At 45.7% G+C, this 12124-nt stretch overlaps 1 protein-coding gene across 8 annotated transcripts in view; it reads left to right on the top strand.

Moving 5' to 3' along the window:
- Positions 1-12124, top strand: part of SMARCA4 (SWI/SNF related BAF chromatin remodeling complex subunit ATPase 4) — a 172499-nt gene that overhangs the window by 32182 nt on the left and 128193 nt on the right. For all 8 annotated transcript variants that reach the window (XM_078784783.1, XM_078784751.1, XM_078784772.1 and 5 more), the window contains exon 2: positions 794-1077. In XM_078784783.1, the coding sequence (XP_078640909.1) occupies positions 802-1077 (276 nt within the window). In that variant the 5' untranslated portion in view covers positions 794-801. The remainder of the gene's footprint in view (positions 1-793; positions 1078-12124) is intronic.

The following is a 12124-nucleotide window of genomic DNA, read 5'->3' as shown; positions in this document are numbered from 1 at the left end:
GAAGAGAAAGGAAATTTGATTAATTAAATAAGTACTTAATTAATCTTTAATAATTAAATAACTCCTCAATTTATTGATTATTCAAAAAACAAAAAATACCGTTTTGAGAAAGGACTTGCTCACTACTGTGCCGAAATTTCAGCTTCCTAGCTCAAAGGATGGCTGAGATATCGTCCGGACAAACAAACAAGAAAACAAGAAAACAAACAAGAAAACAAGAAAACAAACAAACAAACAAACAAACAAACAACCAGAGTGAAAACTGAGTACTCTCTTTCAGCGTGCGTCACTGCCGAGCCCCCTTCGGTGCCCGGCAATGACGATTTGCAATGCCTGGAGATGGCATAGGAAAGGAGCGGTGTACAACAACCAGAGTGAAAACTGAGTACTCCCTTTCAGCGTGTGTCACTGCCAAGCCCCCTTCAGTGCCCGGCAATGACGTTTTGCAGTGCCTGGAGATGGCAAAGGAAAGGAGCGGTGTGCAATATACGTTTTCTAAATAATGTTGTGAATGGTGATATCTTGTCTGTTGTATGGATTCCTTCTCATCCTCCATCATTCCCATTCCAACTTTCCATTTGTATCCTCCCTCTTCCCCCCCATTCTAGTATACAGCCTCACTTGTTTTTCTCTCATATAATATTTCCTTATTTTCCTTTTCTGAATTTTTTTTTTTCATTTTAGTGCCCCTTCCCATGCCAGCATTATAAATAAAAAAAGATTGTTCCTAAAGGTTGTTCATTGAATAGACCATGTTCATCCTGCGATTTATTTTTTCTTCTTCTTCTTCTAGAAGGTGAAATGTCCACAACTGGGGAAGCCGGAATGGCTGGGACTCCACATGCTGGACCTTCGCCTGGACCTGGTCCATCACCTGGTGCAATGATGGGCCTAAGCCCAGGGCCTATGATTGGCCACAGTCCAGGCCAGATGGTGGGTCCGAGCCCAGGGCCCATGATGGGACAAAGCCCAGGACCAATGATGGGCCCTAGTCCTGGTCCTGCCGCTGGAGCACATACCATGGGGATGCAAGGGGCGGGAGGTTACCCTCAAGATAACATGTACGGCATGCACAAGGTACCTGCATCTGTTTTTGTTTGTATTATTTTGCTTGTATCGTGCTGTCTCCTAGTTTGACACACTTGAGAGTGATTTCCTGCAGAATCAGCACATTAAAGCTCTTGATGGTGTGTCAATAATTTTTATATTGATAAAATTGGCTCTTTATCTTGCATTAATTTTCACGATATCAATGATAAAGCTAGATAAGTAGTTACAGGTGCAGGACTTTTATGTTAATGTGATTTACAGAAGAGGCAATGGTTATTGTGTCCACAGGGTATCAGCCTTTCATTTGAGAGCAGAACGGGCACAGCTGACCTAAAATGTATGAAAGCGGGGACTTTATACAACTGTAGAGAAAGTGCTTTTCAGGCAAACCATTACATTAAAGACTAGAATTGGCACTCAGTAGAATGCATTCCATACCTCCGCTAGGCTAATCATCTTACGTTTTGTATCCCACTGATAGGCCAGATCTGGACCCAGACCTTAACCAAAATCTAATTGGCTTGTTCTTGTCACATATCCAACTCCTCCATCAGGTTTTGTCATAACTCATCCAAAACTTTTTGAAATATCATGCTATACAACATTTTTGCCCCCCTCCCCCTCTCAATGGTCTACTTGCTTGAATACACTACTGTTACGTGGTCCTCCCGGTAACTACCTGGTCTTGGTGACCCCCGGACCGTGGGAGGCACCCCGCCAGAAGGATATCTGATTTATACGCTTTCGTAACGCAATCAATATGAACTCCAGTCAATAAGAAACCCCACACCAAGGATCCAGAGTAATCAATAATATATTCCCCCAAGGAATCAACAATCAACAACCATCAACAATCCACAATCAACAATCAATCACCAATATGATTAAGATGGCCATCTAAGTGTGTCCCCTTTCCCCACTCCCGACCCCTTGGGTACTCACGATCCCTTTGGTCTCTGTCCCTCACAATGTCTCTGGGCCCCTCCTGACCAAGATGATGGTCGGCTTCTCCGCACACGGGCGGTTGAACGAACCCCTGGCTGACGTGCTCCCAAACGTGCACGTCACGTACCGGGAACAACGGTTGCAGCGCGCACCTCCTTGTCAAGCAACGCGGGCAAAGCAACGCGCGGCTTGTCCAGCGCGCGAGGCCCAAGGTGCGACCCGTACGCGTCCTTGTAGACGGTGAGGCGAACTGTGTAGGACGTTGGGTTCCGTGCACGAACCCACGGCAACTTGATGTGTCAAGGGGTAATTCCTTTCACCAGATGGGTTTCCCAATGCAGCGTCAGACGCTGCTCGATATCGATACCCTCGCGTCGGAGCTCGGCGAGGAAGAAGAAGATCGCCGCTTCTCCCGGACCTCGTGTCTTTTCTTCTTCCGTTTCCGGTCTCCTTTTTCCCAGAAGGGCTCCTGACCCTTTAATTACAACAACCGTTACTCGACTACACATTGATAAGCAAAGACCTGAATAGTAATTCACATAAATCCACATAGATCCGTAACACTCCCCCCCTTCAAGAAAGAAAGTTTGAACCCAGCGAAAACTTTCTTTGCTGGCCAACTTGGATAAACAAACCAGATAACTCACCCCCCCCCCCCCCAATTCATCAGTTCCCCCCAGGCACAGTCATCACTTAAAAATAAAGCAACAAAATTTCACACAATCCCCGAGATTAATTCCCTCTGGACCAAGCGTCAACCACTTCTAGTTTCTCTTGAATGACGGTTAAGAGGTGGTGACCAAAGCCCCCAAATTTAAACCTCTCTATAGCACTTTTTCGGGAGGCCCAGCGGAGTATTCCCTACATGGACGCCTTAAGGAATGTGGAGTTCACGGTTAGTCCGGGGAGAAAAGTTAATTACATGGACGCCTTTAAGAACGTGGAGTTCACGGTTAGTCCGTGCAGGAAAGTTCACTACCTGGACGCCTTTAAGAACGCGGCGTTCACGGTTAGTCCGTGTAGGAGCCCCGGCTCGGCGGCTCCCCCATATATAGGGCTTCAACTTCTCCAGACTCCTACCAGTTATGGTGGGACCCCTTGTCCCAGCCATTACCTGACTGGCGGTCTCCTTCTCGGCCAGTGCTCTGACATTCATTCTTTCGGGAGGTGCCGTAACTCTGGGAGCCTCCATAGTAATATCGGCTGCTGCCCACACCAAAACTACCGCCAAGTGGTCCTCTTCTGTAGACCTCTCGACGCCTACGAAATGCCTTCCCTACTGTTATGGTCCGACCTTCCAAATCCTTACCATTCCAATTCTTCTCTGCCTCCCTGGCGTCTCTTGTGCTTGCAAACGTGACAAAGCCGAACCCTCTTGACCGTTGCGTTTCCCTGTCTTTTACCACCCGCACTTCCACCAGCGGCCCATATCTGTTGAAGACAGAGGTCAGAACTTCTTCCTCTGTGTTGAAGTTCAGTCCCCCTACAAATAACTTGGAACTTTTGTCGCCATCCCGAGCTGGTGTGGTGTTATTTTCCCTGCTGTGCTCTTTACCAACCCTTGGGTTACCATAAATTTGCCCCCCCCGGCCAAATCATTCCCGATAATCACAGATACTCCCTCTACAGGAAGCGTGGCTTGTAAACCGACGGTGACCGGTCCTGACACCAAATCGGATTCCAAATGGATGACATGAAGTGGGGCACTAACACAGCCACTGATCCCTTGTAACCGAACACTATCACCAGTTGCGGTACTCTTTGACAATGGCAAAATGCCTTCAAGCATTAAGGATTGATGGGCTCCTGTGTCCCTCAAAACCCTAACCGGTCTTGGGTTAGTCAAGTCTCCCTTGAGTGAGACCAACCCCTCATAATCTGCACATTGGTCCATTGGTAACGCCGAATAAATCTCTTGAGCTTTACCCACCAGCACACTTTGCACTAGTATGGTCCAGGCCTCCTCCGGCCAGTTTAACTGTCGAGCCACTTTCTCAAAAGTGTGGAAAAAATTGAGTGACCTCCTTTTCACTGAAGGGTGGAACCAGCCTCACATGTCTGCCCACCTCCCAGGTGTTCTGGCTAGGTGTCGACCCCGTCAGCAAGGGTGGTACCTCTCCCCATTCTCTCATTAAATCCAGCTCCTTGAATTTAATCTTTTGCTGAAGCGCCAGATCACGTTCCTTCAACTCCCTTTCGGCTTTTCTCTCCTCTGCTTCGAGTTCCCTGGCAGCTCTCCTCTCCTCTGCTTTTCTCCCTTCTAACCTTTCCTGGAGTTCTCATTCCACTCTGCTTTCCTCTGCTTGTTTCTCTTCTCTCCTCTCTTCTGCTTTCCTTTCTTCTTCTGCTCTTTCCTTTTCTGCTTTCCTTTCTTCTTCTGCTAACCTTTCCTGGAGTTCTCGTTCCCCTCTCCTTTCCTCTGCTTGTTTCTCTTCTCTCCTCTCTTCTGCTTTCCTTTCTTCTTCTGCTCTTTCCTTTTCTGCTTTCCTTTCTTCTTCTTTTAACCTTTCCTGGAGTTCTCGTGCCACTCTCCTTTCCTCTGCTTGTTTCTCTTCTCTCCTCTCTTCTGCTTTCCTTTCTTCTTCTTTTAACCTTTCCTGGAGTTCTCGTTCCACTCTCCTTTCCTCTGCTTGTTTCTCTTCTCTCCTCTCTTCTGCTTTCCTTTCTTCTTCTTTTATCCGTTCCTGGCTCCGTAATTGCAACTCCAGTTTCCGGAGCTCAACGTCTTCTGGTTCTTCGGGTAGCCACTGCCAGGCTAACTCGTCCCATGTTCCTAATCCCACCATAGACTGTATCACCATGGTCTGCAACTCTGCCTTCCTCAAATTAGTTCGGACCTCCAAGTTAAAATGTTTGGCCAATTTCAAGAGGTCCGACTTTAGTAACGCTCGGAACTGTGCCTCACTTGGGGTTACCGCAAAGTTCTGTGCCACAAACGCCATGGTGACTACTGGTAACACCTGTTAACCTTCACCCCAGAAATTTCCAACAAAGAAAAGCAACAGTATTACTATTATTGCTATTGTTATTATTTTTTTTATTTTTGTTGTTGTTGTTTTGTCGACAGAGCAAAACAATTTTAGGAACGTTGGAAAAGTTCCCCCTCTTGGGAATTCTTTCCCGGACTAAAATGTAGAAAATTTTACAGATCCCGGACGTAGACCCAATTGCGAATCCGCAAATTATACTTTGGACGAGCCCCCAATTCTGTTACGTGGTCCTCCCGGTAACTACCTGGTCTTGGTGACCCCCGGACCGTGGGAGGCACCCCGCCAGAAAGATATCTGATTTATACGCTTTCGTAACGCAATCAATATGAACTCCAGTCAATAAGAAACCCCACACCAAGGATCCAGAGTAATCAATAATATATTCCCCCAAGGAATCAACAATCAACAACCATCAACAATCCACAATCAACAATCAATCACCAATATGATTAAGATGGCCATCTTATATATGTGTGTCCCCTTTCCCCACTCCCGACCCCTTGGGTACTCACGACCCCTTTGGTCTCTGTCCCTCACAATGTCTCTGGGCCCCTCCTGACCAAGATGATGGTCGGCTTCTCCGCACACGGGCGGTTGAACGAACCCCTGGCTGACGTGCTCCCAAACGTGCACGTCACGTACCGGGAACAACGGTTGCAGCGCGCACCTCCTTGTCAAGCAACGCGGGCAAAGCAACGCGCGACTTGTCCAGCGCGCGAGGCCCAAGGTGCGACCCGTACGCGTCCTTGTAGACGGTGAGGCGAACTGTGTAGGACGTTGGGTTCCGTGCACGAACCCACGGCAACTTGATGTGTCAAGGGGTAATTCCTTTCGCCAGATGGGTTTCCCAACGCAGCGTCAGACGCTGCTCGATATCGATACCCTCGCCTCGGAGCTCGGCGAGGAAGAAGAAGATCGCTGCTTCTCCCGGACCTCGTCTCTTTTCTTCTTCCGTTTCCGGTCTCCTTTTTCCCAGAAGGGCTCCTGACCCTTTAATTACAACAACCGTTACTCGACTACACATTGATAAGCAAAGACCTGAATAGTAATTCACATAAATCCACATAGATCCGTAACACTACTTACTTGAAGTTCTGGAGGGAAGAATATGATAGAACAGTCTCTGGAAGTTCTATAAACACAATAAAAGATAATAATAATAATAATAATAATGCATTTATTTTATATAGCGCTTTTCAGGGAGCCCAAAGACGCTTTGACAGAGTGCAAAACATAATGCTCATAAGATGAACAAAAGAGTGGTGCTGGGCAGAAAGCCTGGACATTGGGAGGTTAACCGAGAGGGGGGTTACTGGGAGAACATGTGGAGGAGCAGGGGAGGTTTAGAGGGCCGAGAGAGCAGAGGGAACTTGACTGGAGGAGAGGTGTGAAAATCAGAGGCCACCAACCTGTCTGTGATGTTAGACTTGGAGCAACAGGCCTTGTACTTTTTTCTCATCGTGGTTGAGAGCTTTAGATTTCACAGATTCCAGGAGAGATGGATTTGATGCTGGGTTGCCAGGGCAGGGGAGAGCAGTACTTCATCAAGCTACAGATAGAGGCCTTGTAGGTTGAGTCGTTCTGATTTTCCAAAGAATTGCTTCGAAGATTGAGGGAATCCCTAGTCTGGAGCTTATTTAGTAGCCAGCTTTGTTGTATGCTCATCCCAGGAGACGTCGTGTCTGATGGTGAGGCCTCGAAGTTCAAGAGACGGAACCTTTTCCAATGGCAGATCATGGAAGTAAATAGGTGGGTTTGTTTGAGAGTCCGTCTGGAATGTTGATATACTTCACCATGATGAGTTGTCATGCAAGCAATCAGTGCCACACCTGCAGAAGGACGATAAAATTATAGGCGGTCATATCATTGTCATGTGTTGAATGCGTGGTAAATACTATACGGCTCTTGGGAAGGCAATATCACATCACATGACATGCTTATATAAATCAAACTATTGAATAGTGAAGGCTGTGCCATGCAGCAGATTGCAACTCAACTTCATGGTACAGCAGGTGCTGTATGCAAGTCTCTGAGCAGGATAAGTGAAATTGGTACTGATGACAGTAGAAGGGATTGAGGAAGTAGTCTCAAACTCCCAAAACTTATGTTTCGTACTTCAGGGTATGTTTCCTACATGATATACAATGATCCAGAAGAGATCGGGCAAATGAGCTAGATGAAAGTATCGGTGTTATTGTTTTTTGGGAACTTGCCTCATTAGGCAGCATGACCCTGATGGTATGAGCTGGTGTTTCAGTTGGCTCAACACGTAGTCGTGTCATCACCTAGAGGGGTGATATATGAGTGAAGCCAGATGTAGGAGTGAGATCATTATGACCATTTTATTTCCATTGGCGCAACAGTAAGGTCTCCACTTCATCTTTCGGGATGATAATGCCCATCCACACCCTGCAGATGTTGTCAACACCACACTTCAGGACCACAATGTTGCATGGACATTCCTAAACGGGCCTGAACAATCTCCAGACATAAATCATTATATTGAACATGCTTGGGACATCCTGGAAAGTTCATTTGTGGTCGCCAGGTCTTACCAATGTCTCCTGATCAACTGGATGTGGCCCTGCCTGAAGATTGGATTGCTTGATTTGACGAATGACATGAGATGTACAAGCATGTAATGGGGGTCAATCATAGCCACATACATTGCAAGTAAGACTTTTCTGCCAGTGTAAACTTGTCTGTGATCATTTGTAGACTGGTGTTGTCGCCAATTTACGTGCGTAATTCAGACGAGTACGTTGTTTTCGTACAACTTAATTTTGGCTTCCACTGACTTATTGTTTGTTTCTGAAGTATATGGATCAACATTCAAGCAGAATATGAACCAGACTTGGTGGTTTAAATGGTTAAAGCATCCACTCTGAGTCTGGGAGGTCAGCAGTTTGAACTCTGGCCGAGTCATACCAAAGACTTTAAAATGGTACGTGCTGCTTCCTTGCTTGATGCTTAGCATTTAAAAACGATAGAGCATGGACAATGAACCATAAGTTGGCAACCATTGTGCAGGCTTTGATGGTCCTAATGGTCTCCTCCTGTGTTGAAATTCCTTGTGAAGGAAGTCATATTAATACATTTATTTATGTTTGAAATATTGTATTAAGCAATCCAAGCTTAAAAACATTAAGCAAAAAGTGGTTTGTCTTTTTTTTTTTTTTTACCCCATGTGGAGTTTTTACCTCCCTCACTCCCCACCCCCTTCCCACGCCTCCTTCCCCCAAGCCCTCTCCCTCCCACAGATCTCCCGACGTCACTGCTCTCAAATGTACTTGTGTGCTTCCCCCTCTCCCCATCTGGTCTCCCACTCCCTTTATTTTGTCTTACTAGGGCATGCCCGTACTATATATACACAAAGAATTAAGTTAAGCACCCCTACACAACGAATTAAGGTAAGCACCCCCTAATATATATTCTTTGTGTATATGTATACATTGGCATATATTCTAAGGTATGTGAGATCAAATAATGATTGGTATGACATTAGCAATTATCCATTGATGAAATTGAGTGATCAAAGTGAAAAAAAGTGATTGGTTGAGTCAGTGATCCGATCACGTGGGTCCTACACACGTTATTGATGCAAAGATCGCTAGAGGTCTTCTCAGAACAATGACTGTACGTTAGAAAACATAAACGTCATCCACACTGTCCGTGATGGACCTATAGCTCCATACTTAAATTGAGGTGAAAATATGCCTAAAATTCCCAAAAAATTTCACCTTAAATTATTCAGAATAAAATATTGAAAACGGCATGATTGTTATGTTTTTATGTGACCATAATATCACTTCTCCAGAAAATATAGCAATATCATGGGTATATTACACTGTTTTGACGACAACAAACTTGTAATGTGCGAGGTTGTAAAAAAACGGGGGGGGGGGGGGTGCTTAACTTAATTCTTTGTGTATATATAGGACGTGCCCGTAAGTGCGTGATGTTACCGTACAATGAATGTATCGTCCCGACGCCGCAGCTCGGATGGCGCTGCAGTTAATCGGGCCCCCAAATTCCTCATCGACGATAACTAAACAATATATTATATGAATCGCACCGTACATACCTCCTTCTAGATCTTGTTCTTGTCTTGATATACTCACTCAGGCTCACTCTATCACGACTGAGTCCTCCCAGCTCCTCCAAATGGCGCCCGCTAGCCGCTACGTAAGTCCGGAAGTGACGTCCTCATTTGACTGTCCGGAAGGTCGCAAATCGCAGTTACGATGAATCGCAAATTAGTTTTAATTAGTTTTAAAACATAGTTTAACGGCAACATAGTTTGCCGACGGGAAATAAATGAATACGCTCTCAAATGTGCCATCCGAGGCAGAGTCTGTTCGCCACGTTCGGCACACGTGATAGCTCGCTGCTCTCTGATTGGTTGAATCGTTTTTTGGACATAGCTCGGTAACTACTTCTGCGATTAATTTAAAACCTTGAAAAGGCACATCCTCGGGTCCCCAGCAATATACCTGGCAAGTTTCAAGTATATCGGACCGGTAGTTGTCGAGAAACAGCGGTCACAGACATACAAACATACAAACATACAAACGTACAAACAAACATACACACAGAGATTACTGGAATTATAGATAGATGTGTCCGTTTGTTTTTTTGTCATTAATGTTAGCTCTTACACGATCCTCGATCTTGTATACAAAAAAAATAAAGCCTCAAACCACTTTTTGCTTCATGTTTTTAGTGAGTCATATATGCTGAGATACTGTAGCTGCCTCTTGTTTCCTTCTTTGCTAATGTCATGATCATTAAAATAGGTAATTATCCATTTTGAATGATTCAATGTATATTCAGATTTGATCAAATAGCATTCCAGAACGGGCCTGTGTGATTTTTGATCCTGTTGATTAGAGCCCAAACCTTGACCCCATTGACAGGCAGACAGAAGCTGTGCTATTCTCTGATGATGTGGAACAGATTAGATGTTCATCAGTATATATGGAACATGTCCTTCATTGCTGGAAAATGCAGCATCACCTATCACCCTGGAAGGATAATCAAATGAGGCCACCTATATATTCTCATGCTCAACCATTGGAAGAGGTTCAGTTTTTTTTAATGTCTAGGCCTCACCATCAGTCAGTCATGATATTTTCTGGGCCAAACAGTAGCAAAGATTCCCTCAAAAGTTAGCCACAGACTCGGTGAGCCATTTCGGGAAATATCAGAACTAGTTTCAGCTGACAAGATCTTTGTCTGTAGCATTATGGAGTACTGCTCTCTCCTCTGGGTAGGGCCTCAGCATCACACCTGTGCCACATGGTATCTAATGCAATTAAAATATTTTAACATTGTCATCTCCCATCATGACGTTGGGGCACAAGGTCTGTTGCTCTCACATCAAAATGGGTGGCCTCTTTAATTTTTAAAAAACATCTCATCCATTCTAGCACTTTCTGTTCTCTTAACCCTCTGACCCCCTCCCCTACAGCATCAAAACCATTTTGCGTGACAACCGCTACCATGAACGACTAATCTGTGGGTTTATACAATGCAAAACTGCCAATCAATCTAAAGATGCTGTTTTGGACCAGAGAAGTGCCCTGTTTACCTCAAGCTACCATGGAGAGGTAAAATCTCTTAAAAGTTTGAACGACAGGTGAAACAGAAGGTTCTAACTCTGTTGCAACTGGAGTGATTTTCACTTCCCACAAATTGCTTCCTTCATTCCTATCCAGAAAGATGTGCTCCCTACCACAAAACTGAACAATGTTATTTATGAATTTCAGTGCGAGTGTGTGATGTCAGGTGCATAGGTCGCACATCCCTCAGACTGGAGGACTGGATGAAGCAGCATATCCCATCGACAATCCGGAACAATTTGGAGTTTAGTCGTATACAACCAACCCGCATGTGCAAGAACCCAACAAGCATGTCTGCTCAAAAGAGTGATTCCTCTATTAGTCAGTACCTCCTGAACAATCCTGAATGTGCCCAAGGTTATCGGGGCCTAACTGTTCCAGATTGTGGCATTTGCACGTACTGAAGCACATTTACGTGTTTTTGAAGCCACATTTATTCACGCACAAGCTTCTGTTCTTTGCAAACAAAAAGAGTTTGTGCAGAGACTGTATTTGTTCTGACCGGATTCCACTATAATGGGAGGTTTCGGGCTGGCTCTGTGCCTCGCGGCCATTATGTGTATGTTCGTGTCAGTAACAGTCCTAAGGGCAAATTTCCATTTGTCTGAGCAAATAAATTGTATGTCATGCGTTGGCGATGGGAAGCGAGGCCTTCCACTCATAAAGGGATATTTTGCCAGGCAATGCACACAGGCTCAAAGGCATATACCATCCAAGCGTCACAGTAAAAGTCCCTTTGCCAAAGAGCGTCACGGTAAAAGTCCCTTCGAGGGGCTTGTGGGGGCGGGATGGAGCCAATGAGAGCCCGATAACTTCTTGAACAGCCCCCACCCTCGCTAGGGCCTGACAGAAAGGCCTTGGCCTTTGTTCACTCTGCACATGCCTGCATGACGCTCTGCTGCTGGGCTGGACTCTCACTTTCTGCACAAGATCACGACGTACTCTTTACTCTGCACAAGGCTATGACGTACTCTTTACTCTGCACGAGGCCATGACGTACTCTTTACTCTGCACGAGATTACGACGTACTCTTTACTCTGCACGAGGCCACGACGTACTCTTTACTCTGCACGAGGCCACGACGTACTCTTTACTCTGCACGAGGCCACGACGTACTCTTTCCTCTGCATGAGATCATGACGTACTCTTTACGCTGCACGAGATCACGACGTTACTCTGCACGAGGCCATGACATACTCTTTACTCTGCACGAGGCCATGACGTTCTCTTTACTCTTCACGAGGCCATGACGTTACTCATTACTCTTCACGAGGCCATGACGTTACTCATTACTCTTCACGAGGCCATGACGTTACTCTTTACTCCTCACGAGGCCATGACGTTTCTCATTACTCTTCACGAGGCCATGGTTACTCTTCACGAGGCCATGACGTTACTCTTTACTCTGCACGAGATCACGGCGTGCTCACTCTCCATGTGTCCTTGGCTCCTACCTGCACGTTTCCCGACACACTCACTCTGCCGAGTTCCCGACGCTTTTTGCCAGCTCAAGTTTGT

The sequence above is a fragment of the Myxine glutinosa genome, chromosome 1, assembly GCF_964187855.1.
Source record: "Myxine glutinosa chromosome 1, kmMyxGlut1.1, whole genome shotgun sequence".
Classification (NCBI taxonomy): domain Eukaryota; kingdom Metazoa; phylum Chordata; class Myxini; order Myxiniformes; family Myxinidae; genus Myxine; species Myxine glutinosa.
Note: the sequence above shows the minus strand (reverse complement) of the source record. Positions and strands in the feature narration are given on the sequence as shown.